The sequence below is a fragment of the Macrobrachium rosenbergii genome, chromosome 9 (genome assembly GCF_040412425.1).
Source record: "Macrobrachium rosenbergii isolate ZJJX-2024 chromosome 9, ASM4041242v1, whole genome shotgun sequence".
Classification (NCBI taxonomy): Eukaryota; Metazoa; Arthropoda; class Malacostraca; order Decapoda; family Palaemonidae; genus Macrobrachium; species Macrobrachium rosenbergii.
In genome coordinates, this window is record NC_089749.1 from 34,809,892 (window position 1) to 34,835,762 (window position 25,871).

At 35.8% G+C, this 25,871-nt stretch overlaps 1 protein-coding gene across 3 annotated transcripts in view; it reads left to right on the top strand.

Moving 5' to 3' along the window:
• The window catches only part of LOC136841688 (uncharacterized), a 595,588-nt gene that overhangs the window by 32,633 nt on the left and 537,084 nt on the right, over positions 1 to 25,871 (top strand). Inside the window, exons 1-2 of one of the 3 annotated variants that reach the window (XM_067108884.1) lie at positions 7,459 to 7,516; positions 19,981 to 21,410. The exons of the other annotated variants lie outside the window; for them this stretch is intronic. Coding sequence (XP_066964985.1) covers positions 20,851 to 21,410 — 560 coding nt within the window. The 5' untranslated portion in view covers positions 7,459 to 7,516; positions 19,981 to 20,850. Of the gene's footprint in view, positions 1 to 7,458; positions 7,517 to 19,980; positions 21,411 to 25,871 lie in introns of those variants that run through there. 3 annotated transcript variants of the gene reach the window in all.

Sequence of the window (25,871 nt, forward strand, 5' to 3'; positions counted from 1 at the left end):
CTACACTTGGGGTAGTAGAGGTCAAGATTACTTCTCTTGGTATTTGCTGAGATGGCAGCTGCCCGTATGACTGTCTCCCTCTCCCTCCAGTTTTGTTTGTTGTTTCATGGATTTTCACATTAAAAAACGTTGTGTGTGACATAACGGATTTTGTTCGGGTGGTGGTCGCATTTTAATTTTTCCTTTTTTAAAAGTTATTCTGGCATGTGATGTCCCTATCATGTTTTCAGCTTTCATAAATTTTAGAAGATGAATTAGGGTTTTGCATAATAGCTATTTGCAAAGGTATCCAATGCTGCACACTCACAAGTTGCATTTACGACAAGAATGCTCACCATCCCCAGAATTAATAGTTTTCATCTTGATAGTGATACTTATTCTGACAGTTATGACCTTATTGATTATTCCTTGGTTTTGCATCCGGTATCTCTCTATTTTGAATTTGATTTTCGGCTGAAAAAGGTGTCATTTTAAGGTTTTGCGTCACTACCTGACGGATTTCTTAATTTTAATGAGATTTTTTAAGAAGGGATTAAAATCATCATTATTATTGTGAAAATTTGGGCAAAATTTATTAGTGTCCCGCGTGGCAGTCTGCAAACTTAAAATGTCACAGTGCTCATAGAACGCAAATGTTTAAACGATCCTGAGTCTGCCAGTAAAGAGGAACTAGGTTAATTAAATATCCAATTGAACGTGTTTGTGAAAAAGTGAGAATATTGGTGTCTACCAAGTAAAAGGTGATAGAATTGATTCTCAGTATCTGTCGGGAGTAGCATCGGAAGGAATAAAAAAAAAAAAATGTCTTTTAGCAGGGACATCTAATTCAAAACTTGAAGAACTGGTAATAGTGTTAAGTAAAGGTTAGAATTTCCTAGATTCAACATAATTTAGGAGTGTATCAGTATAAACGGATAATGCTTCAAGCAAGCACTGATAAATTTTGCTTACAACATACAACTGCTTAAAAATAAGTAATTTGATGATATTAAGCATCTGCCTTTTCAATCATATCCTTTTCAAGAATATATTATAAACACATTTTCCAAAACACGATGTATATGAGCCTTGTGAGGTAGTGAGTAAAACGTGAATCTGAGTGGCACTCAACTGCTATAGGTTCAATGTACCCCAGGAATGGCATCATGCAGCTGTAGGGTCATGACTTGAGAGAGGTTTAGTGAAAACCTACTCGTTCAAGAAAAAAATGTGGAGAAGAGGAACACATTTTGCCAAAAGCGAGAATGATGTGCTAATGAGTTGCATGTAAATGTTGACTTTTAAAAGGCGACGTTTAAAAGGAGTAAGAGGTAGGGTAAAGAAAGAGCAAAGGGGAACACCTCGTGGAATCGGATAATAAGTGGTATTTATCAGAAAATTAAACAGCTGCACTACAAACAGGCTGGAACAGTGATAATCGATTTGCAGAATTCTTCTGTTGGTTTAATTTAAATATGAAATAATCTGACTTTCTTTTGTTTTCACTAAACTCGTAGTCTCTTGTGTCAGAAATAAAAACGAAGATACTGCCGTGAGCAGAGATCGTTGTAATACCTGGAAAAACCTGTTGCGCTCGCATGCTTTTTTATTTATGGTAATAAAGAACAAACTTGGCAGAACATGGTTGGTTTGAATATGATTTTTGAGAAGTTTGTGTACAATGCCGCGAGTGTTGCATCCTCTTTCGGATGCACTTTTCGATCACCCGTACATCCTGTGTGAGTTCTCTCTGACAAGGGTAGTGTCTCTCTCAGTGTACTCGAAATGAATCAGAAGTCATCAGCGGATAAAATGGGAACTAACGGAAATGAATTGTACAGTATAATGCGTTGCGTATGAAATCGATCATTTTACGCCAGGCGGAAGATAAATGACATCAACAACAGTAAAAGTGAAAATGAAAGATCGTTGCCGGTTCAGAAGAGTGAGGTCGCTCGTCTCATATAACCCATGACCCCAGTTCCTTACATGGGCATGTATGATACCCACACCCTTAGTGTGTAGACGAGAGTGACCCTTGGACAGAAGAGTTGCTGTCATGTTTTTGTTTTGTTAAGGTTTTTTTTTTCTCGTGAGTCGATGGATACATATTTTTTTGAACTGAATAGATGTGATTCATGTTCGATAAAGCGATGGTGGTATGATGTGTTATTATCACTCAGTGTCTTAATTTTTTCGGAGCAACCGTGACCTCTGTCAAATGACTAATAATCTTCATAAACAGTAGGTCTCACTATACACAGAAAGAGAGAGGATTTTTGGAATACTGATAAAATCAATGATAGATAACTACCAGTTTTAGTTTTCAATGTATAAGGGACTTCAGTCATTTTATCTGCAATTTTAGTCAGATTGAAAGAAAGTAGAAGTTTTGAAGGTAAAAGTAGAAAGAGGAATAGGCAAAAGAAACAGAAATTAGCGCCAAGATGACTGTGGTCACTGACGCGGAAACTCTGTCTTGGAGTTTTCATGTTCTGAATGCAAATGTAAGAATTTGTCTGCTGAAACATAAGTGTTGTTCTCACATAGGAAAGAATGAATCAAAGAAAATAAACGAACATTTTGCATCCTAATATATTTCCACCAAGTAGTCGTAGAGCATGTGACATTAGATACCATTTTTTACTAGTTGTTTATCATGAGGAGGACTGATGTTAGACCACCCTTCATAGATATACGGGCAACTGGCGCTCAGTTGATAGATTCTCTGCCATATATTTCATAAACAGTTGCAGACAACTGACAATCATCTTCGCTACTTTCGTAAAGCTGTATGTTACATTTCGTAAGCTTTACCTTCGACCTCGTGTTACATGATCAGATGTGCCGTGGGTGGAAATAAATGTGCGTCTAGGCTAATATTTCGGTGCTTTTATGGGCGTATGCCGAAAGAAAGATTAGCGGGCGTAGACTGTCGCCGTATGGTATAAGGTCTTCGACAAGAGACTTTGGGTGGTAGGATTCTCTCCGTTGAAGACTTTTCTGCTGGTGCTTCATTCGACAGGCAAAAGAACACGTTGTTATAGATGTTTAGAACTAACTGCATTTCATGGTTATGGTGTGAAGTAAGAAAAGTTTTTGAGGTTTAAAATAGATTCATTTTAACTTTTGAATCAGAAAGATTACAACACACACACAACATAGTGTTGCTGACCGTTTTGAGGTCACTACTTTTTATTCTTTGGTGTCGATTTTGTCTCAATTTCATGTCTGTTGGAATAAATCTGTTTTATAGGAATTAACTTACGTTGTCGGATTTGTTTCAAAGAAATCCTATCTCGTGTCCAGCATCTCGTGTCCAGCATTCATTTTGGATGTCCTCCTACCGGCCCTTGTTTGGTCCATCAGGCGATTAGGATAAAGGTCACCGTTCATATTCCGATCTGTAGTGTCAAGCACAGCACGCCCTTCTTCATCGGAACATATTTTCCTTTGTCAGTCTGTATGCAAAGTTGTTTGCAAGTCTCTGTTGTGATAATGTCATGTTAACATCCGACTTGCTGCGTATCGTTGCCGTGAAATTGTACGCATTAGCTTTTATTGTCATTTGAGCTTTTCCATTAGGGCTCTTGAAAACTTTATCTGTATATGCTTTTGTTTTTTAGCGTTTTGATGGTGTGTTTGAGTGCATGTACCCTCATCGTAAGCGCATGTTCGCAGTAATTTGTTAATAAACCGGACCCCAGTTTTCAGCCAGAATTACGACGTACAACGTTGCACTCATATATATGTATATATATATATGTATATTTATATATATATATATATATATATATATATATATATATATATATATATATATATATATATATATATGTGTGTGTGTGTGTGTGTGTGTGTGTGTGTGTGTTTTATAAAGCTACAAATGTGACAAATGTCGTTTAATATCCATTTCACATTACCTCGAAAATAACTTAAACCCAGAGGTATAGTAACTTGGATTTAACGATATTTATAGTGTAATGTTTGTGAAAATAAAAAAAAGACCACAAGATACACATTATATATATACTGTATATATATATATAATTATATAGATAGATAGATAGATAGATAGATAGATAGGTAGATATTGTGGGTGTATGTATGACGGATCACACGATTCAGTGCTAACCCATACTGGCATATGGCCAGCTTAATCATATATATCAACAGTAGAGTAAAAGAGTTTCTCCAATGCTGATAATGGTAATTGACATTTCTGTTACATCTTTATATTATAGTTGTAAAACGTAATGATATTGTATTAATAAAGATTTCTTAATTGTAATGAAAAGTTCAATTGAGAAATGTAATATCAGCATCAGAAGAAAAAAGTATAGCGCGCTTAACCTGTTGCACACGTTAAAAACGAGACGCCTGATGCTTCAATATCAGCTAGACTGAATCGGTACAAATGATTGTCAGGCAACCGGCTGGAGAGTCTTTAATAGCGAAATTTCTCCAACAGAGGACTCACTGAGTAGCTGTTATTACGCACCTTATTGCTAACCGATCGAGCGATCGGTTAGTTTGTTTAGTTCATGCTGAATAGACACCACTTGAGCAGTAGACTGACTCCGGGCTCGCTGAATGAATCATTATCTCTGAGAATCTCGACGACGTACGAACGGATGACGTGATGGCTGGCTATTCACGTGGGCGGGACAAAGGATGTGTTTGCGACAGGTTGTAACGTTGTTTAATCATCTTATCGGTAACTCAAGTGTTATCTTTCTTATCTGAGTGGTATAATATTGTTTATTAATTTTGAATGGATGCGTCGTCGATTTTTCAGTTAGTGCGAGAAAGTAGGGTATTTCAATATCTTCGGGAGAGATCAGTGTGAATATTTTAGGCCTGTTTTAAAACATAATGAAAGAAATCATTGGACTTCCTTAGGGCATTCTCAGGTTCCCGACAGTAATGCATCATAAGGCTTTTTTGTAATCTTGGCTCTAGTATGTGGAAACAATCTGTGGCTCGTTAAAAGACATTCGAATGGTTCGACGAGCGGTATTTCTCTAGTTTTTTTCCGAAAGAGAAAGAGAATTTTATAAACGTTATTTGTAATTATCCGAAACGCTGATGGTACTCAGAAGATGCACTAATTTTTTGTGGCAAGTGCTGTATCAGACAGCCTCCCCCTTTTTCGAAAGTAAGCCGTGGTTGCTTCCTTAGCAGCTGAGCAGAAACAAGGTGGTTTGGCTTTGCCATCCCTTTGTAAGGAAATCCCTTTTCAAATATGTATTTTGTTTAGGTCAGCTAAGGGTCTTGCTCTGCTCTCGCCTTTCTCGTAAGGATGACCTCTTGGCCCTGGTGACCCCTTTGACTCAGTGATGGTCAGAGAAAGTGAAAAGCTTAAAACAAGAGGTATCAAAGGTCATTTAGGACTGAGTGAGCAGCGTGAGTCTGGTTATACAACTGCTCGGTTTGCGGCAAAATTAGCCAGAAAATGTATACTTTATGTAATAAATAAATACTGTGAAAAATGGATAAAACAAAGAAAATAATTCTGAGACGGACTTATTTATTACATCGTTGATTTTAATGTAAGGTCAAGCTGACATCAACACGGCCTTTTCAACGCGTAACCTTGAGCAACACCTGTTTAGCGTTTCTCTCGGCACCCCCTCTCCTCAGTTTCTCTGTCTGTCTATCTGTCTTTTTAATACCTTTTGCTCATACGATAAGCTAATATCAGCACGATCCTTTCCAATGGGATACGCAGACAACACCTGCCTTGTCGCTCCCTGAACTAGTGCATTCACTACCGATGTAGTTTATCAGTTTTTACATCCTGGCAGAAAATCCAAGTTTTTATTCCTCCTCTCAGATATGTCGCTTAGACAAGTACCGCACAAGAAGTCAATGAGTTCTCTTCAAAGGAGCTGCTAGACAAGACACCAAACCATTGAACACCGAGTGTATTCTTCTTTGCTACGAGAGGAGAGCCTGTTACCCCATAAAGATCAGCATAAGCTTGAATATAATGTTGATTTCGACCGTAGAGGCCCTGATTGCAGACTGGCTTGGTTGACATAGTGGTCTGTTGTATCCTGCTGTTAAGTAAATGGTGTTTATGAAAGAAACTTTTGAAAACGATGAAAAATGGTCCTCTCTCTCTCTCTCTCTCTCTCTCTCTCTCTCTCTCTCTCTCTCTCTCTCTCTCTCTCATTTTTACTGTTAGCTGTTCACATACTTATAGATTATTTTTACTTCTGGTTCCATTTATCTCCCCCAGTCGATTGAATTTACGGTGATCTGCTATATTTTCTCGTATGATTATATCACATCAGTTGTTATGGAGGGATTTTGCTCAAACATTCTTGGCAAAATAGGGGCTTATATTTTCCATAAACGGCGTATTTTTCTTTAATGTGTCAGTAACCACAGATAATAATGCAATTTTCTTATTTTTTTGCTTATGATGTAACTTTTTCATGGAAACTTTTAACGCTCACGTATGCCGTATATAACATGGTGAATGTTAGTTTTGTAGTACTTTTGTAGTTTAGGGAGTTCTTTCAAAATTCTATTTGACGACAGTTAAGGGGCATTTAGATATTTGTATATTCAATTATTCATCTTTATTTTTGCGTTAAAACTATAAGGTTGTTAATTATACTTTTATGAAGATTATGATCTTTCCTGTTTGTAAAGATTTTTTTTCTTACTGCTTGACCATAACTACTTTTCTTATTAGATGGCAGTATACAACTCGTCCGTGTAAGTTTTAATAAGATTACTTTGCCAAACAGGGTCAAAGTCCGTTGAAATTTAGAAAGCCACTTCTCCATTTGGAGACATTTGGAATGGAATTGCTTAAATTTGCATGTATCTTTTCTTAGTCAGTGGCAATATCAAGAAAGTTTTTGTATTAAAGAAGTTGTCTTTTTTGACCAAGAAAATAAAATATTGCAATCATATGTCTGAGTAAATGCTCCTTTTTTTTTATATAAGAAAGGCATGCCTCAAAAATTATACGGCGCAATATATTTTGTATTTTAGGTAATCACTAACCTGAAGGTGAATGAATCAGATTTTCTCTAATGAGTCTGATTAAAAGTATCCCATTCCCGTTCTCCACAATACATTCAAGTTAATTTATTATTGTGGTGTGCTTTAATTACTAAATTTCAGGCTTCCGTTATGCGTTCTATTATCAAGTCAAATTTTCAGTAGAAATAAGCAAAACACTTCAGAACATTAAGGCAAACTAGTAATAGCTGTTCTCATCTGTCATTTTTCAATTCATTATTTATGCTAACTTTTCACCTCGCTGTGAAGTGGAGGAAAGGCAGGCTCCTCCTCTCTTCATACTCCTACGCCCCTTGGACTTGGTGCCCCTCTGTTCTCCGATAAGGAATGAAGGTGGGACTGAGAGAGGAGGAGGGGAGGGGATTTATGAGTTGAGGGAGAGGAAGGGCATGAGTCACACATGCGAGATCTCAACATGAGGTGGGCCTCGGTGCTAGTATGGGCGGCAGGTTTCAATGAGGGAGTCAGCGGAGAGCCTTGGGGGAACTCTTCTCGCGTGAGAGTGCCTGTCCCTCCTTCCTCAGTCCTTCAGTTTCCTTCCCTTCGACATATAGGATTATCATAGTCCATATTTTCATTTCTTCCCCGAGAAGAAATCCGGCGCCTGTCGTTATTACGTTGAGTGCCATATGGTGCCAAGGGTGATCGACGAGTGTTTTTTTCTTTTACCGATTCAATGCAATAGACATCACAGTGTTTATATACTTTGTTGGTTCTTTCAAGCTACGGTTGTAATTCTGCAAAATTGTGTATGTGCGCTACGTAAGAACTCGATTTAGTGTAGGAGTGCTCTACCCAGTGCTTTGTGTCTTTCATATCTGTGTCAACCTTTTTGTATGTGAAGTGAGGCCTTTGCGGTCTTGTCGTTGAGCTGCTTGTGATTCACCTTTTACCGCTGAAAATTTCACGTTTCCCCGCACTCGTAGGTGTGATATTTACGTCATCAAAGAAAGTTGCCAAGCAGCAAGTTGCTTAGTGCTTTCAGTGATCCAAATCTAGCGTTGCCAAATATACGAATATTTCCACAGTTTTTGTGATGCATTTTCATCCGGTGTATAGAGGAAGGCAGAGTAAACTGCAGCGAAGGGTACTGATTGTTTCAAGAGTTAAATGATCAACAGACGCAATAAGGTAAAAGCACAAGGCGACTTCAAACGAAATCAAAAGTCCTACGAAATCGAAAGCATTGATCTTTTATGGAGGCAGCGTTTTTGTGCCAGGGCAAACCACCACGGTGTTAATAATAATTTAGTGATGGACTGCGAGTGTTGCTTTAGGGAAATCGTGTTGTTTTAGTGAAAGCTGTGTTAATTTATTAAAAAATTTATTGATGTGATTACTCGTCTTTGTAGCTTTGGTTTATTGCTTTAGCGACAACTAGAAAATGATAATGAGATTTTTTGAAATATTCGAAAATTTTCAGAGCTATTGTTTATTCAATCGTGTAACTCCATTTTGCTTGTAATCTTACACTGCTTTTGTGCTGATTTTTTAATGTTTTTCAGACAACTTTTGTTATTTATGTTTTTCAGGCAACTTTTCTTATTTATGGTGCGGAAACATAATGTAATTTGTCGCAATTTACTATAATGCTGTATAACTTGTGACTTCAAAAATCACATTCTGTATAAATGTATTAACCGGTGTAGATGTAAAACTGACATTCAACTTTGATAACATATGTTTTATCAAATTCATTTTTGGATCGCGGTTGAAATGGTAAATGCAAGACGGCTAATTAAAACATGTATGGAGCATCTGATTGCGTCATATTTTGGGTTTCTTTTAGAAAACAGTTGTGTCAGTATTTGCTGAGGTCGCATATATTAAAGTGCACAAGGTTCGCCCTGACACGTAAGAGGTCGGGAGGGTTTAATTGCTACCCAGTGTTATTACTCATATCTTCTGATTGGTTAATGACTGGGATAAATACCATATGACATGCCAGCGAATCAGTAGGTCACATGCTGTGGGCACCCTTGTTTGACAGAAGTGTCGAAAGGTTGTATTTTTGTTTTTAATGAATTTTTATTATTTGAAAAAGATGGCTAGATAATTATTTGTGTTATGTGGTCTAGCTATGTAATCTTGCTCCTCTAACAGTACAACGTAAAACAGTAACTGTATTTTATTTTTGATGTAACATATCGATGTACTGATATCAGTTAAAATCTCGAATATCATTCATCACATCTCAGATGCCACTTACAAGACAAAGCATCAGGGGCGAACATTCATGGCATATGTAGACACGATTTCTTGCTCGTCAGCTCTTCTTTAGCAAGACCCTTTGTAAGAAGAAGTCGAAACAGAAGACCTGGCCTGAACCTTACTGACCCAAACGTGTGTATGGGTACTTTTTTTTTTTTTATTGCATCGTCGGAACAAAGGCTCTTTGATACCGTCCTCCTGAGGAAGATCTGCCTTGATCCTCCAACCGAGTCAGTTCACATTTCTGGATGATTCGACGACGTTCTACCTGATTGCATACTTAGATGTTTGTTTTGAAGTCTTGTTTGACACTGACATCTTAAGACTGGTTTTATATGTTGTGTTTGTAGTTTGTGAATCTTGTGCTTGTTTATTGACTTAATTTCTATGTTTATTATTTAATCGCTGAACATGTATGACTGTAGAATGACCCGACGCACTCTTTTTGAAATTATTTTTCTAGGACGATTATCGATTCCAAAAGGGTTTGTTCATTAAATTTGTATATCTGTTTTAGGTGAAATTTTCTAAGCCTCTATAATTTTGTTTCGTATGCTGTTGAAAAATTGATTTTATGTGCGCGTATTGTCTTCACGCTTGTGACTGAATAGAAGTCATGGAATCCATGAGTTGTGTTTGCAGTCTGATGTCCATACTGTAGATGTAGTGTGACCGTTTGGGAAGGAGAAGCGAAAGCCTTCTATTGAAATGGAAAAATCCTATCCACGGGGAAAATGGGGTTGATCAGATGTAAAACATCTTTGTTAATTAGGTTTCTTGTTTAAGGACTGGACCATTTCAGATGTCCTGTCTCCAATAAGTGCAAAATTTCTAAGCTAACATTAAACCGTGATTTTCTTACATAAAATCATCCCTACACTTTGCACCTTCTCCTAAAATAAAGGTAAACTGTGCTTTCTCCCAGTGAATTTTTCTAGAACATCTCTAGACCTTGTAATGTTCCCTGCAGTCTTGGCTAGTTTTGTCTTTTTTTTTTTTTTTATGGTCATGTTCTAGGAACCAGTAGGTGTGTGATGAAGGCAAGTGGCAAGTTTGGGCTCGAGTTCGATTCTCCGACCGGTCAATGAAGTATTAGAGGAATTTATTTCTGGTGATAGAAATTCATTCCTCGTTCTAATGTGGTTCGGTTTCCACAATAAGCTGTAGGTCTCGTTACTAGGTAACTGATTGGTTCTTAGCCACGTAAAATAAATCTAATCCTTTGGGCCAGCCTTAGGAGAGCTGTTAATCAGCTCAGTGGTCTGGTTAAACTAAGGTATACTTAACTTTTTTTTCTCTCGTACTGGTTGACATATACTGTATATTTGTTACCTATTCACAGCTGAATCGGCTGGTGGGCTGTAGGCTGTGTTCTATCTCGAACAGAGGTAAACCACAGCTATTATATATATATATATATATATATATATATATATATATATATATATAAATATATATATATATATATATTATATGACATATTTATGTATATATATATATATATATATATATATATATATATATATATATATATATATATATATATATATATCATACCGTACAACGTTTACAACTCTCAGTATTATGGTTGTGTTAATTAGCCACTCACTTCCTCAATTAAAGTCTGTTCAGTTTGTCCACATTTTCAGTAACATACCTTAAGTAATTCCTCGTGACATGAGTGATCCTAACTTTCACTGGAAAGAGAACCTGGCTACAAACCCTGTGTGAGGGCGGAGCAACATGGGAATGCCCCTTTAGATCCCATTGCCCCATGCTTACTTGAGCAATGAGTTGGGTACCTGGTAGTCATTCAGCTATATTGGGGCAGAGCCTCCGATGGGAAAGGCAGGCTAATTTAAATAGCCTGACAACCTCGTAGCTGACAGAATCGTAACAGTCTCTAGACTCTAGATTCACTTCCTTAAAAGGAAAAAGCCTCTTGGCATATTATCAGGTCATATGTATGAAGAAAAGAACCAAATACGTAATGATTTTCTTTTAAAGCTGTTATGGCATTATGAACCCGCACGGATAGGCAGATCTCCTTCTGTCTGTTATTATCAAAATCATTGTTGTTTCAGAGCAGGAGAGAGAGAGCATATGGCCGAGTAACGTCACTTAAAGAGATTCATTCCTCTCGAGAATTTCCAGCCTTTAGGACTCAGTGAATTAGAATTATTCATGTCAGTGCCAAAGTGGCGTGAAATTCTTGTTGTTGCTGGTAATGGGTGATGAATTCTTGGTCCTTTGAATATGGGTCGCTGAGTAATGGTTGTAGAGAAATGTGTAAAAGAGAATGTTTAAGGAAAGGAAGCTTGGCGCGGTGAATTTGAAGTAACAAAATTACAAGGTACTTTGCGGGAGGCTCCATACCTCAGGTAAATGAGGTCTCTCTTTCTCGTCTCTGTTGGTCGGCCAAAGTACAGATCTCTACACCTAGACTCTCCCTTATAGCGCATAGGTTGTGACAAAAACGCCGATGGACTGATAACAGGACACTTGACAAAAGGGAAAAATGTAAGGCGGTGACTCATATATGAGTCTGAACAATTTTTATAGTAAATCAAAAAGATAAAAAAATGGGGCTGAATGCAGGGCGTCATTTCAGATTTTCCTTGAGGGGGCAAGAGCAAGCAGACTTAAACAGACTGAAGTTGGGTGGGAAACTGTATTATCACCAAAGAAAATTTATATTTTAAAGGAATTCTTACTTAAAAGTATTTCTATGGGCTTTCTGAAGCCACATGAGCAAGGTATCTTATAAAAGTTATATATATATATATATATATATATATATATATATATATATATATATATATATATATATATATATATATACATACATATACATATATATATATATATATATATATATATATATATATATATATATATATATATATATATATATATATGTATATATATATATATATATATATATATATATATATATATATATATATATATATATATATATATATATATATATATATATATATATATATATATATATTCAACTCAACTACTATTTATTCATCTCCTCATCACTGATATATTTTGTGTAAACATCAACAAAATGACTAGGCAGAAAATAAAGTAAAATACTGTTGACAAGTAATATATTTGTATTATTATAGTTGCACACTTGATAAGAAAATATGAGTATATATAATTATTCTTTACATTCTTAAATTTTTATGAAAATATATAAACTTACACCATAAGTCTTAAATGTACTATTATTTCTAGCTGGCAATTCTAGGCATTAATGAAAATCATAAACCAATCACAAGTATTTTTAAGAAATTATTATATTATGATTATGAAATTCAAGTAGTAATGTGATGTCGAGAAATATTAAAGTTTAAAAATTGCAGTTCTATTAAGAATTATTCCAATGGGTACCTGCGGTGTTTCATGTGACCAAAATCATTCACTAATTCTTCTAAATCAAATGATTTAACCATATTTTTTTCTGTGGCCATCAACAACAACGAAGATAGACGGCTATCCCCAGTTGTTGTTCGCAAGTAGTTTTTACATTGTTTAATACAGAAAAAACCTTTCATTACTAGCAGTAGTGACTGGAATGGTTAACAAGATTCTAAGGATAGCAAGCAACTCAGAAAAAGCAATTGGTAAAGAATTCTAAGCGGTGTACACCTCGATTAGGTCCTCTTGTTTCTTTTGTTGTAAGAACACCTTTGCCGAATTAATTTGTGAAACTAAGAGGAATGTATCAATGTGTGCACTATAGTGATTTGCAAAGATATTTAGTTTATTCTCGTCAAAGAACTGCTTTGATTGGCAATCAAATGCAGAAAGAGACTGAAATAAATCAATGTTACTAGTAAACCTACAGTCAAATTCAGCAGTGCACCTATCAATTACTTGCAAATACAGCTCTGTCTTTAAATATTGTTTTAGATTGATGTTCTGCGAAGATGTTAATTGCTCTTGTCGTTTCCCAAGTGTACTGGTTGTGAGGTACTCTTTCAGCCTGTTTGATGTTTGTTGTATCCTCTTACTGCGGCTTATTCCCACTGTGGCACTTACTTCTGGTACATGAATTCCAAGTTTTCTAGCAAACTCTTGTGCCTCATCATACAACTTATCATATTCACTGTCAGCTCTCATATTAGCTAAATTTGTCTTCGTAGATCTGATCAGATCAACAGTCCTAACAATAGATATACCTTTCTCTTGAAGTTGCTCTGACAAACAGTTTGTTTGTATGAACAATTTCTCTGCAACAAATAAACAAAATATAAATCTCCAAGACTCCATTCTTAACTTTAACCCAGATGCTTCCATAGAAGCTTCATTGGTTGATTCGGATAGGGAATCCAATACTGCAAGAATAGCTTCATATCGAACACGAATTTTGTAAATACTCCTGTACCAATAGAACCATCTAGTTGCAACTGTTCTTTCTAATTCTAATACCTGTAATCCAAGCTCTTTTTGGGATTTAACAAAAAGCTCATGTCTTGAGTTGCTATTTGAGATAAAGTTATATAAAGTTTGTATGGTTGAGAAAAAATTTGCTAATTCATCGAGATTCTTCACACAATCAATGAGTACTAAATTGAGCCTGTGTGCATAGCAATGAATGTATATGGCATGGGGCACCTTCTCTGCTACACGAGCCTGAACTCCTGAAGCCCATCCACTCATAACGCTTGCCCCATCATAGCATTGTGCAATGCAGTTAGACAGCTCTAATCCTAATTCATCCAACTTCTTCAGAATAAAATTTGCAAGGGATTCAGCATCAAGCTGTTGCATATGATAGGTGCCGCAACACCTTTCCTGGATTTTTTCACCATCAAAAAACCTGATTATCAAGCATAATTGTTCTTTTCTTGATCGATCTTTTGTTTCATCCACTAATATTGCAAAATACTTGGCTTTCTTAATTTGTGTAGATACAGTTGTAAGAACTTTGTTCCCAAACACTTGTATTAGGTCATTTTGATACTCAGGAGATGTATAGTGGCCGTACCTTGATTCCATCTTCTTGCGCAAAATCTCATTAGAGTCTGCTAACATATCTAGTATTTCACTAAAGTTTCCTCTATTATCCGAAGTTTCTGATTCATCATGGCCTCGGAATGCTAAACCCTGCCTACCTAACGAACTTGTGACACGTAGCAAACATTTCACATGTTCTCTGTTAGCCTCCACTTCCTTTGACCTGTTAGCGTCAAGTTTATCTTTGATTGAACTGTCTTTTTTACTCTCAACTACCTTTAAGTTCAACCATCCACTCATAGCATTAGCATGTCTATCACTTTGAGAATGTTTTTCTAATAACTCGGAGGAATCCTTCCATTTTCTAAAACCCACATCAATAAATGTTCGTTTACCAAGGATCTCACCTTTCCTTTGCATATTACCTGCAAAATGTCTACAAGCAAAACAATAGACGCTATCCTCTGATTTAGAATATTCAATCCATTCAAATCGTTTATAGAATCCTACATTAAATCTCCTCTTATTTGTTAGAGGAAATATACTAAGTTTAGGTTGTATTGGATTTTCATATCTTGATGAGCTAATATCTAGGGGGATGTTCTTGTCATGTTCAAATTCACAGACAGGAGATTGAATTTTTGGACGAATATCATCACTGTAACAAAACAAAGAAAACATTGGCTGTAATGTTTAGAGATACAGTGAATATGATAATGTAGATAATCTATACAACGAGTCAGTTTTAATCTAAACAGTTTTGGGTGCAGTATCAAATCAAGAGTTAAATATATTTCATGCACTATAAAATTTATGATTCATTAATGACAAATACGTAACATATAATTTTATCAGAAAATCTTTAAGAATATACTTTGTAATCCTCCCCAGTCACCCCCGCCCCGCCCCTCACATTGTTTCATTGGAAATCAAGGTAATGTCTAATTTATGAATAATTGAAGTTACCGAAGGCTTTATCAATTTTTACTCCCTCAGCCAAAGCTCGGAGCTTATCCCATGGCTGCTAACCATGAAAAAATAATATATTGGTTGTCTAATTGAGTTTACTTACCGTGATGTGGAGGACTCTGATCAATATCTGCAAATTTCTCATGTTCATGTTTAGTTTTTTCTGTTACTATTTCAAGTTCCAAATGTTTTTCATCTAGCTCATCTTCTTTCTTTTCTTAGTAAAAAACCCTGTAATGGTCTGCTGTGATTCTGAACGTTTCATGATCAGCTGTATCAATGAACCCAGTCCTAACAAAGCAAGCATAAATATACGTTAGCCTATCATGTAGACCTAGGCACACAGACAGATCATACAAATGTATCATATGTTTGCATAAACATATTGTATAGTTCCCAAACATAAATAAATATTTTTTTACTAAAGTCATATATAGTTAGCAATTACTAAAATTATATCTAAATATTTACCGAATCTAAGCACAGATTTTAAAGACGGTTGTAAGACGAATCGACACAATCACATAAGAGTCGAGACAGAGACTGCGTCCGTAGCTTATCTTAGGGCTACTGAGGCCGCAGGCGTGAACATGATTTGAACCTGTACTGTTACCGCATGGTACTCAAACCAAGTCAGCTGATCGTAATGCAAACTAATCTCTTAGGCATGATAACTACCTAGTGATGTTACTGATTATGAATAATGAAAATGGATTAGTTGTTGTAAAGAAAATTTAGACTTTTGTTGTATTTGGAAGAACGATATCGTTTGATACTTATAGTATAGAATACTCCAGAATAGTTTGGCTGTGAACATCTGTATATCTCGCGGACAGACAGTTAAACGTGAAAATTAATTCCATCAAAATTTACATTTCATTGGCTGCTGAGATATCCTGACTATGGCCCTGTCCAGTCACCCCAGTGTCCATTAATGAAAATATTATATCTTTTATTATAGTATCTTAGACTATATACTAGTCTATATATTTCATGGACAATCATAAAAACTAACTCCATCAAATATTTTTCAGTGGCTACTAATGAAAATAAATTCAATAATGTACCTTAAATGTAGCCTAGTATGCTGTAACTTAGTCTACTTATCATAGAATTTAATTCCATTAACCAATTTTCATTGATTGCTAAGAAACCCTAAGAATAGCCTTTTCCATATATTGAAAATAATTATTATAGTAAAAAGAAAGAAAAAAAAATCTAAAGTGTTGTTAAAATGATGACACGTTTGAATTTGAAATCATCAAGAATATTGGAAAATTATAATTTTTTGAGCTTGGGGGGGGCAAGCTGAGTCTTGGGGGGGGCAAGCTGGATCTTGGGGGGCAACTGCCCCCCCAGCCCCCAAATGACGCCCCTGGCTGAATGCCTTTCTAATGAAACTATACAGTATATATATACATATGTATAAAATTATATATATAAAATATATATATGTATACATTATATATATAAATTTACACATATATGCATATGTATAAAATTATATATATATTCATATGTATAAAATTGTATATATGTATGTACTGTATATATATAATTTTATACATATGGATGTACATACATATGTCTATATATATAATTTTATACATATGCATAGATACACACACACACACACACACACACACACACACACACACACACACACACATATATATATATATATATATATATATATATATATATATATATATATATATATATATATATATATATACGTTGTTTCATTTGTCTGGTGTTCTCGTAGTTGTTAACTTATGTGTGAATATTTCACCGAAGCTTTAAAGCGCCAGTGTAACCATACCTTCCAAACTGGCGGTAATATCTGTGTACCCTCTCGAATCTCGGAACAAGGTACCTCCATTTCACATACAGTACTGTACTTATATACGGGTCGGTGGTTAGAAAGGCTGTCCCTGGGTCGGACGACGAAAAATGATGTGGATTTCATTACGCGTAGATCATTGGCGTTGCTTGCAGGCAGAAAAAAAATTTGGAGCAATTACGTGGTATTGTACAGAATATTTGATTAGTTTTTTCGAGTTTTTTTGCTTTTTTTCTCGGGAAAGCTCTCGCAAATTCTTATATATGTATATATATTATATATATATGTATTTAATCCACTATTCTGAGGTCATATAGATCATCAGGCCAAAAAGAACATTCTTGGCGACATGCTTCACTATTTTACGCGCTAATGTGTTGCCCAGTGCATTTATTTATCTAATTAAGTGAAGCATGTCGCCAAGAATGTTCTTTTTGGCCTGATGATCTATATGACCTCAGAATAGTGGATTAAATATTCACAGCTTTGATCATATGTTTTGATGTCTGCCTGTTTGTCATTAATCTCTGAGCCAACGAGCAATCCAGAAGTACTCACGTCCTTCTTGCTGTTAGCTCCTGACAAATAGGCCTGTATGTTCTTTTGTAATTCGCAACTGCTTGTATTTCCTACACTTCATCAAATGCCTTTTCATGTTTAGAGCGCTCATTACAGTACCAAATACTCTACATTTTGGTGGCATTACAATTGATGAAACCAAGACTGTATTGCTGAATAACTATGTGAGTACATTGATTAGGAGGTTACATTGCGACTCTTGGTAGATGTATAGGACCTTTCACCAAGGTCTGCACCAGGTTCGTTTCCTTTCCGTGATCTACTGTGGGCGGTAAATTGGCTTGTTTCTGACCTTGACACTTTTTACGCCCAACGCGTCGGATAATATTAATGTCTCCGGGGAGGGCAATTAGCTTCTGGCTTATGGCATTTATGATAATTGGATTTGCGTTTCTTTTTTTTTTTTTGTCTGTGAACTAGGTTAATGCAGATGTAGGTTTTTGTCATAAATGATAATATAGACATAGAGGTGAAATAGATACAACAGAGAAAAAAGGATAACAACCTCATCCTGTTAACAACATTCTTAAGGATCGCCAGAAAAGGTGTTTAATTGTTTGCAAGAGGATATAACGTTTGTTTGCTTCCTTGTCACTAGAGGAGGCTATATGTATGTCAGTCCGTCTAGCTCAACAGGGGTTGTCTTAAAGATGTCTTTTCACAACTCTTGTTGGTTTAAAAGTGAAGGTTTTTTCACGACATTTTTTCTTGAAGAGCCTGCAGTTTGCATTGTTCTCTTGTATTAAGTGCATTTTCGTAGTCTTGATTCTCCTGAAGGAAACGTTGTATTTGCACTTTTCCTAAAGAGAATTGATTATCACGATATAAGTTCACAGAAGAGTGCATTTTCACTGCCATGGTTCTCTTGAAGGGATTGGGTTACTTTGCTTGAAATTAGACAGACATTACCAGGCCATCAAGTAACATTTCGTTGTTCTTAAGCCATTGAAATGTACTGTGGGAAATTGTAGACGTTTGCGCTGTGAATAAGGAGATACTTGTGACGAAATACATTTGTTACCCGTGTCCATTTTCAATCTTTTTCTGTAGAGTTGAGCAAACTAGTAAAGTCTCTCCTTTTCTCAATTTCCTTCGGCCCTCGGGTAGATATGGATATCAGAATGCTCGACCTATCTGCCTCTGCATTTGAGGTGGATTCGCTTTGTATTCTTACAAGTTCTTTTTTATCATGTGACTTTTACGACAAGATTAACATCTTCGTTTACCCATCTACCCATCTACCCGTATTTGACTGCAACTCGAAAAGTTCACACGCCATGATAACCTCAATTCTTCTTCGTAAGGAACGTCAAAGATTCTTTGTTGTATCCGTCCTGTTTGGGTGATGACCGTGTTGTGGTTAAGATTGTCCAATGATAATTTGCTGTCAGTCATGTTTTAGTGGTAATTATTACACCTTTTCGCACAGATTTTTTTTATGTTACTTGAAATATTAGATTTGTATAAATCGAGTATCGATAATTTTGTTAGAAAAGTTGCCATTATGATAATTTTGGCAGGCCACATATTTGTTGAATGTGTTCAGTTTTGTTATTTTAAACGTGCTTTGGTTAACAATATTGTACACGAGGGAAACTAATCCATGTTCAGTTCATAGTGTTGAAGAAAATTGTTATTTTTCACACCAGTTGCTATAGCTGAGAATAAATTGCTTACCGAATAAAAGTTGTTGATTAGAAATTTTAATTGGAGCAGTCATAGTTAACGTCAAACAATGTATGTGTTGCAGTATCTGTGTGTAGAAATCACGGTTTCTGTGAATAAAACTCTCATATTGGGTTTCTGTGAATAAAACTCTCATATTTGATTAAAACTATGAAATTATAATGCTGTTTTTGAGTGGCGTTTATCAGCCATTCAAGTTTTAAATCCGAAGTGACGTCTTCTCTGAAACCTTAGACTGCATGGAATGTGGTCTCGCAAATGAATAACTTATAATCATTGTGCTCATTAAAATATTTTAGATTAGAAAAAGCCGCATTTTTTACTGAGGTGACTTTGGCTCCTAGTTGTTGTTCATTGATACTTTGTTACTGGTGAGCTATGGCACGTTAGGCATGAAGACAGCTGGAAAAAACCAAGGAAAAACCCAGAAAAAAACAAAGAAAAAACAAAAAAAAACAGGAAAAAATGAGGCTGAGAACCGCTGTGCTACAGTATAACAACAAACCATATTTAAATAGACTGGATCACTTTTTTGTGTCATGAACACAAGACCAAACCATATCTTGGTTACAGCCATCAAGATATCAAGATCTGGTGGCATAATTTTAAGCAATAACTGATTGTGAAAGTATATGAGTTATTAGAATCCCATGTTATTAATGTTTTTAACAGTGTGTTTGTACCGCCAATTGCAGATAATCACATTTGAGATAATAACTACTGGTGAATGAATATGAATTACTGGAAACATTTTATGAAATATTGTCACTGAATAAAAAGGGAAGAAGTGCAAAAATCTCTCATTAACGTTTAAAAGTTGGAATGTTTAAGTTTTTTTTTATTTTTTTTATTTTTTTAGTTTATAGAAGGTTATCACCATCGCCATCTGCATGATTATGGGTATTTGTTCTTACGCCCATAAGCGATAACAGAGTGCCAGACTGCCCTCCAAGGCTCTGTACCCAGAGAGCGTGGCCCAGGTGCCCTGCCATTAAAGGGCGTCCCGGAGACACAAATGGGACTCTCTTTATCACCGAGCAGTTCTGCGATCTCTCTCCCTCTCCCTCTCTGTCTATTAATTTCCTCTTTTTGATTTTTTCTACCTCCTCCTTTCCTATCATTTGTTCACTTTTTCCTTCTACATTTGCTTCTCTGGCTCTCACTCTTGTCATTCTGCTTTCTCTCTCCCTCCTCATTATTCACCCGATCTCTAGATTTTCGTTGCTTCCTTCCTGACCATCACGGATATATACACCCTCTCTCTTTCCCTTCCTTTTAATTTCCCATTTCCTCCGCCACATTGTCTCCATTTCTCGTTTTGCCATTAAACTTTTGCCCCCCTTAGCGGAGAACACTCCCTTGCTCTCCGTTATCCTCTGAATCGCCCTCTCTCCCTCCTCATTTACTGCACACTAACCCATTATGTGACTCCTACGGATGCACCTTATTCCTCTCTAAGGCCTTCGAGGATCGCTGTGATGCTGAATGTCCTCAGGAGAGGCTTATGGTGGGCGTGGCCTAACAAGTGGACGTGATAATAGCCAGGCTAGTAAAGTAGACTTACCATGTCTACGCAAGTTCAACAACTGCAAAAGCATCAGCGCAAATGTCATCCAAAAGATGATCAAGGCCAGAGGGCACAATCAAAGCAAGGAGAGCCTGAACTGGAACGTGAACAACATCTACAACTCGAAGAGAAACAACCACAGCAGCATAAACAAGGGGAACGAAATGAACAACGTAAACAAGAAGACGGAAAGCATGACCTTGAGGATCAACATGATGAACAAATTGGCGAAGAACATGGATGTGAAGATCAACAGGGACTTTTTGCAAATGAGCAGCAACAACAGCACAGTGAAGAGCATCAGCACCAACGTCATGAACAAAGTTCTAAAGCAAATAAGAAACATAGAAAAGAAACAAAAGGACAGAAACTTCGGCAGAAACAACATCAGCAGAAAGATCAAGACCAGCAACAGGAGACGAATAAGGAAGAAAACCAACAGCAACATCTACTGCAGCAGTTAAATCAAGATCAGACAGATAGCAACCTTCATCGTGAACCACACCAGCAAATGTACTCTGTGATACAGTTGGTATCTCTCTGCTGTAATCTGTACAGGTGAGGTTTGAGACTTTTTGTTGAAAATCAGGGCTGGCCGCATGTCGCCCATTTATTCTATAAAATCACACATTAATTAAGGTAAATATTCGTAACTGTTGAGTAGGGAAATAATAAACGGAGATTGTGCAATGTAAAAACGTGTTGTTTTGATCATTGGGGTGTGCCTCCTAGTACACTAATTAGAAATATTTTTATTCTTGTCATTTCAATAACTCTCACATGTTATGTACACCCAGTATACAACATGGGAGCACTTTAAAAATAGTGAGCCAAGTTGAGACCATTTCTTCATGTTTGAAGTGATCTGAATCTAAACAGTCGTGGTTTGGTTTTAGGAGATATATCACTGAGATAATTGCAGTGAATTTCTGTGGTGTGAGTGTTGCGTCAGCGTTGTATGAGGAGCAAATGTGCTGGTGGAAATATATATATATATATATATATATATATATATATATATATATATATATATATATATATATATATATATATATATATATATATTTATATAGAAGAAACATGGCTATGTACTTATTTCGACGCGTTTGGCATTCAGCTGAATGCATCATCAGGTTCTGTACAATAAGAAGTGTATGAATTTTTATTGGTCGTTATTTATTGTACAGAACCCTGGTGATGCATTCAGCTGAATGCGAAACGCGTCGAAATAAATTATAGTACGTCGCCATGTTTGTTCCTGCTCCTGCTCCTCTATATTTTACCACCTTGGCTGATTCGCCTGCCTACCCGTTCATCATATATATATATATATATATATATATATATATATATATATATATATATGTATATATGTATATATAGTATGCATGCATATATATATATATATATAATATATATATATATATATATATATATATATATATATATATATATAGCCTATATATATATATATATATATATATAGCCTATATATATATATATATATATATATATATATATATATATATATATATATATATATATATATATATATATATATATATATATATATATATATATATATATATATATATATATATAACAACAATACGTTGGCGCAAACGGTCCACAGCACATAGAAGGACAGGGTGACAAGGAGATAGCCGGTCATCAAAAGGTGATACATTTATTGTTTTCTTCAGACATTGCAAGAATTTTCTAAATAAGAAACTATCAGACTCCCCTTCCATAAGCACTGTTCCACGAAAGAAACTGTATGCCAGTATTCCATACATCCAAGATGACAAATTTAGAAGGAATCTCAAGTCTGCAATTGAAAAACACTTTAATATGTTGCAAGTTATTTTAATTCCAAAAATCCCCTTACAATAGGATCACTTTTTAAATTTAAAGACAAAATCTGCCCATTATTGCAATTCTCAGTCGTATATAAATATACTTGCCCCAGATGTAATTTGGGGACTTACGTAGGTTCGACTAAGCGATTGCTCAAGGTCAGAGCTGATTCACATAATGGTGTCAGCCATCGTACTGGCTGCAGATTGTCCAATCCCGAATTTTCTAATATCAGAAATCACACAAAAATTTGTAACACCAGCATTAACTATTCTGACTTCTCTGTCTTGGGCCAAACAAGCCGTTTACACGAACTGCTTATCTTAGAGTCATTATTTATTAAGCAGTTAGTGCCCAAGTTAAACAATCACACCACCTCTATACAGTTGTTTCTGGCTTGAGCCGTTTTTTTCTTCGCTGCTTCTCCTCATTTCCGGATCATAAAGCCTTCAGCCTTTAGTCTAGCAGGTGCTTTTTAAATTTTGTTTTGTTTTAATGTAAGTTTGGTATAATTTGTTGAGACTCTTAAAGTCAAAGTTATATTCCATGTGTTTTTAATTTGTGTTGTTTTCTCTTTTAGCCTTGATGATGTAACTATGTTGTTACGAAACGCGTCGGCAATAAATGTATCACCTTTTGATGACCGGCTATCTCCTTGTCACCCTGTCCTTCTATATATATATATATATATATATATATATATATATATATATATATATATATATATATATATATATTATATATATATATATATATTATTATATATTTGGCCTGGTTGGTATATATATATATATTGTTATATATAAGTGAAATGAATATTGATTTTGAATTTGACCTTAGGAACCACTTACCCAGAACAAACAGTGTAATAAGAAGCGCAACACACAAGATAACTTGTCTTCGTGATACCCTACAATAAAAGGGAAGGTCAACATGAAAGCCCTTAGTTACAATAAATTACTTTTTTTCACACAGTTAAAGCAGCGAGATAAATCTTGACTGGTGTGCAACCCAGCAAGGCAAATGCAGCAATAAAATAAAAAGTTCACAGTTAACTGGCTTTTGGAAAGAATGATTATGTTTATGTACTATTAATGCAGACGGGAACCCTTGGCTCAAGAATGCAAAGTTTTACTATCTTGTAATCAGTTGCAGAAGCAGGTGGCTTGCATATAGCAAGGTTGAATTAATTGCCCCTCTAAGACAACTTCTCACAGGTAGGTTGGTGGCAGGAACACGAGGGGGACAAAATAACACGTCTCTGGAAATAATTTATTCCACATAAGGGTTCGTGCATAAACGATTCTCTCACTTACAATAGTCTAGCACAATGGAGGGAAGATTAACTCTATGTCAGTGAAGGAAAAGGATTATTTCATCAATTGACTAAAGTCATATGGAGAACACACACACTAGTATTAAATGGATATCAGCAAGGGATTCACTTTGGGAGATGAAATATGTGAAAAGGAAATGAGAGATTTAGTGAGAGGCAAAGTAAACTGGTACTCATTTACTAATTTCGGACTTACCTGGCAATCCAGATTGCAAGTGCACTTTGCAAAATAGCTAGATGACCCACTGTGTCTTCTGTTAACAAATGAAGGGACTGCTTGTAGTCCGGGTCCCTTGTGACCCCATAATATACAAATATACCAGTTGGTGGCAGAGTGCCAAGATAGATACTACCCGAGATTCAGGACTTAGCAATACAGACTTCTTGCTTACTTGCTGCCTGAGCTTTGACTGACTTCTCTCAGCCGCTTCTTAGATGTTGTTCACTCTATAAGCCCCTAGGCTAAGGAAATGGCTTCTTCTCAAGAGGGAATCCCCGACGTTCCTGGAAAACAATCGAGAACCAGCAAAAAGAAGAGCACAGGGAAATAGTTCGTATGACAAGGATGTAGAGCTACTACTAGAATGCCTATTCCCCAATGAATCACTTAATCCTGCTATCTGGCTTTGACCTATCCGAAGCTGCACCCAAAAAGTTCCACTTCTCTTCCACTACCATTGGGCACATGGGCTACCCCCACCTTAATGGTGCGTGTGTCTGTGTGCGAGCGCACGTTTTAATGGCTACAATGACCTCTTGACTTCTTGACCTCTTTGCACTTATTTTTTTTATACACTTATCTTGACCAACCAAATCAACGTCCGTGCTCCAAATAAACGAAAAAATGTCACTTTCCATCGTAAGATTCGAACCTCAGAGACTCCAGCAAGAACGCACTAACTAGTCATGCTTCGAAGACGGAATGCATGGGAAAATGAGTGAATATATATATATATATATATATATATATATATATATATATATATATATATATATATATATATATGTATATATTGTTGAAGAAAAGACTTATTCCCAAGCATGTCAGATACATAATGTATACACACCAATGGAATGTTTAAAGATGTGTTAGTTGTAACAGCAGAAAAGCACTTGGGTAGGATTCTTTTTCCTTCAGCTCATTTTGATATTTGCTTTTCGGACAACAGGTTATAATAGTAATATCTGACGCTATTTGGCAACTCCGTCGTAAGCGCATGAAACAACCACAGACGCGACTGGTGCGTCAGAAAAATTACCTCCCGTTTCCGTTAAACCGGTTTTCATTTCTCTCTGTCATTATTATAATTCCTTTATTTAATAATTTATCTCTCTCTCTCTCTCTCTCTCTCTCTCTCTCTCTCTCTGCCACTAAGTATCCATTGGGTGTTAGCTGATATTCTCCCTATACTTTTCCATCGGGTTATTTATCCATGGAGATGAAAGGATTGATTGGATGACTAACTATAGTTTTTTATTTGACTCTTTTACCCGACCATTATGAGCGAAATTTTTCAAAATGTTTCGTTATTTTTCGTAATATGGACTTTTCACTAACCATTCTTTTTATACTGTTAACCTTATGACTAGTAAAGAAAATCGAATAAGAAAAGCACATTTCCTTTTGTATATAAAGCGAATGAATTATTGTTAGGTGAACGAAAACTTGTGGAACATGTTGCGAAACATTTTTGAGTGACTGTACAAGCAAGTACTGTAGTTATTTTATATGGACTGCCTATCATCTCTTCCATGGGAATTCCTTACCCAGTATAGTAAACAATCATGATTCATTCCTCAAATTCTGTTGGCCAGTGTTAGATCCT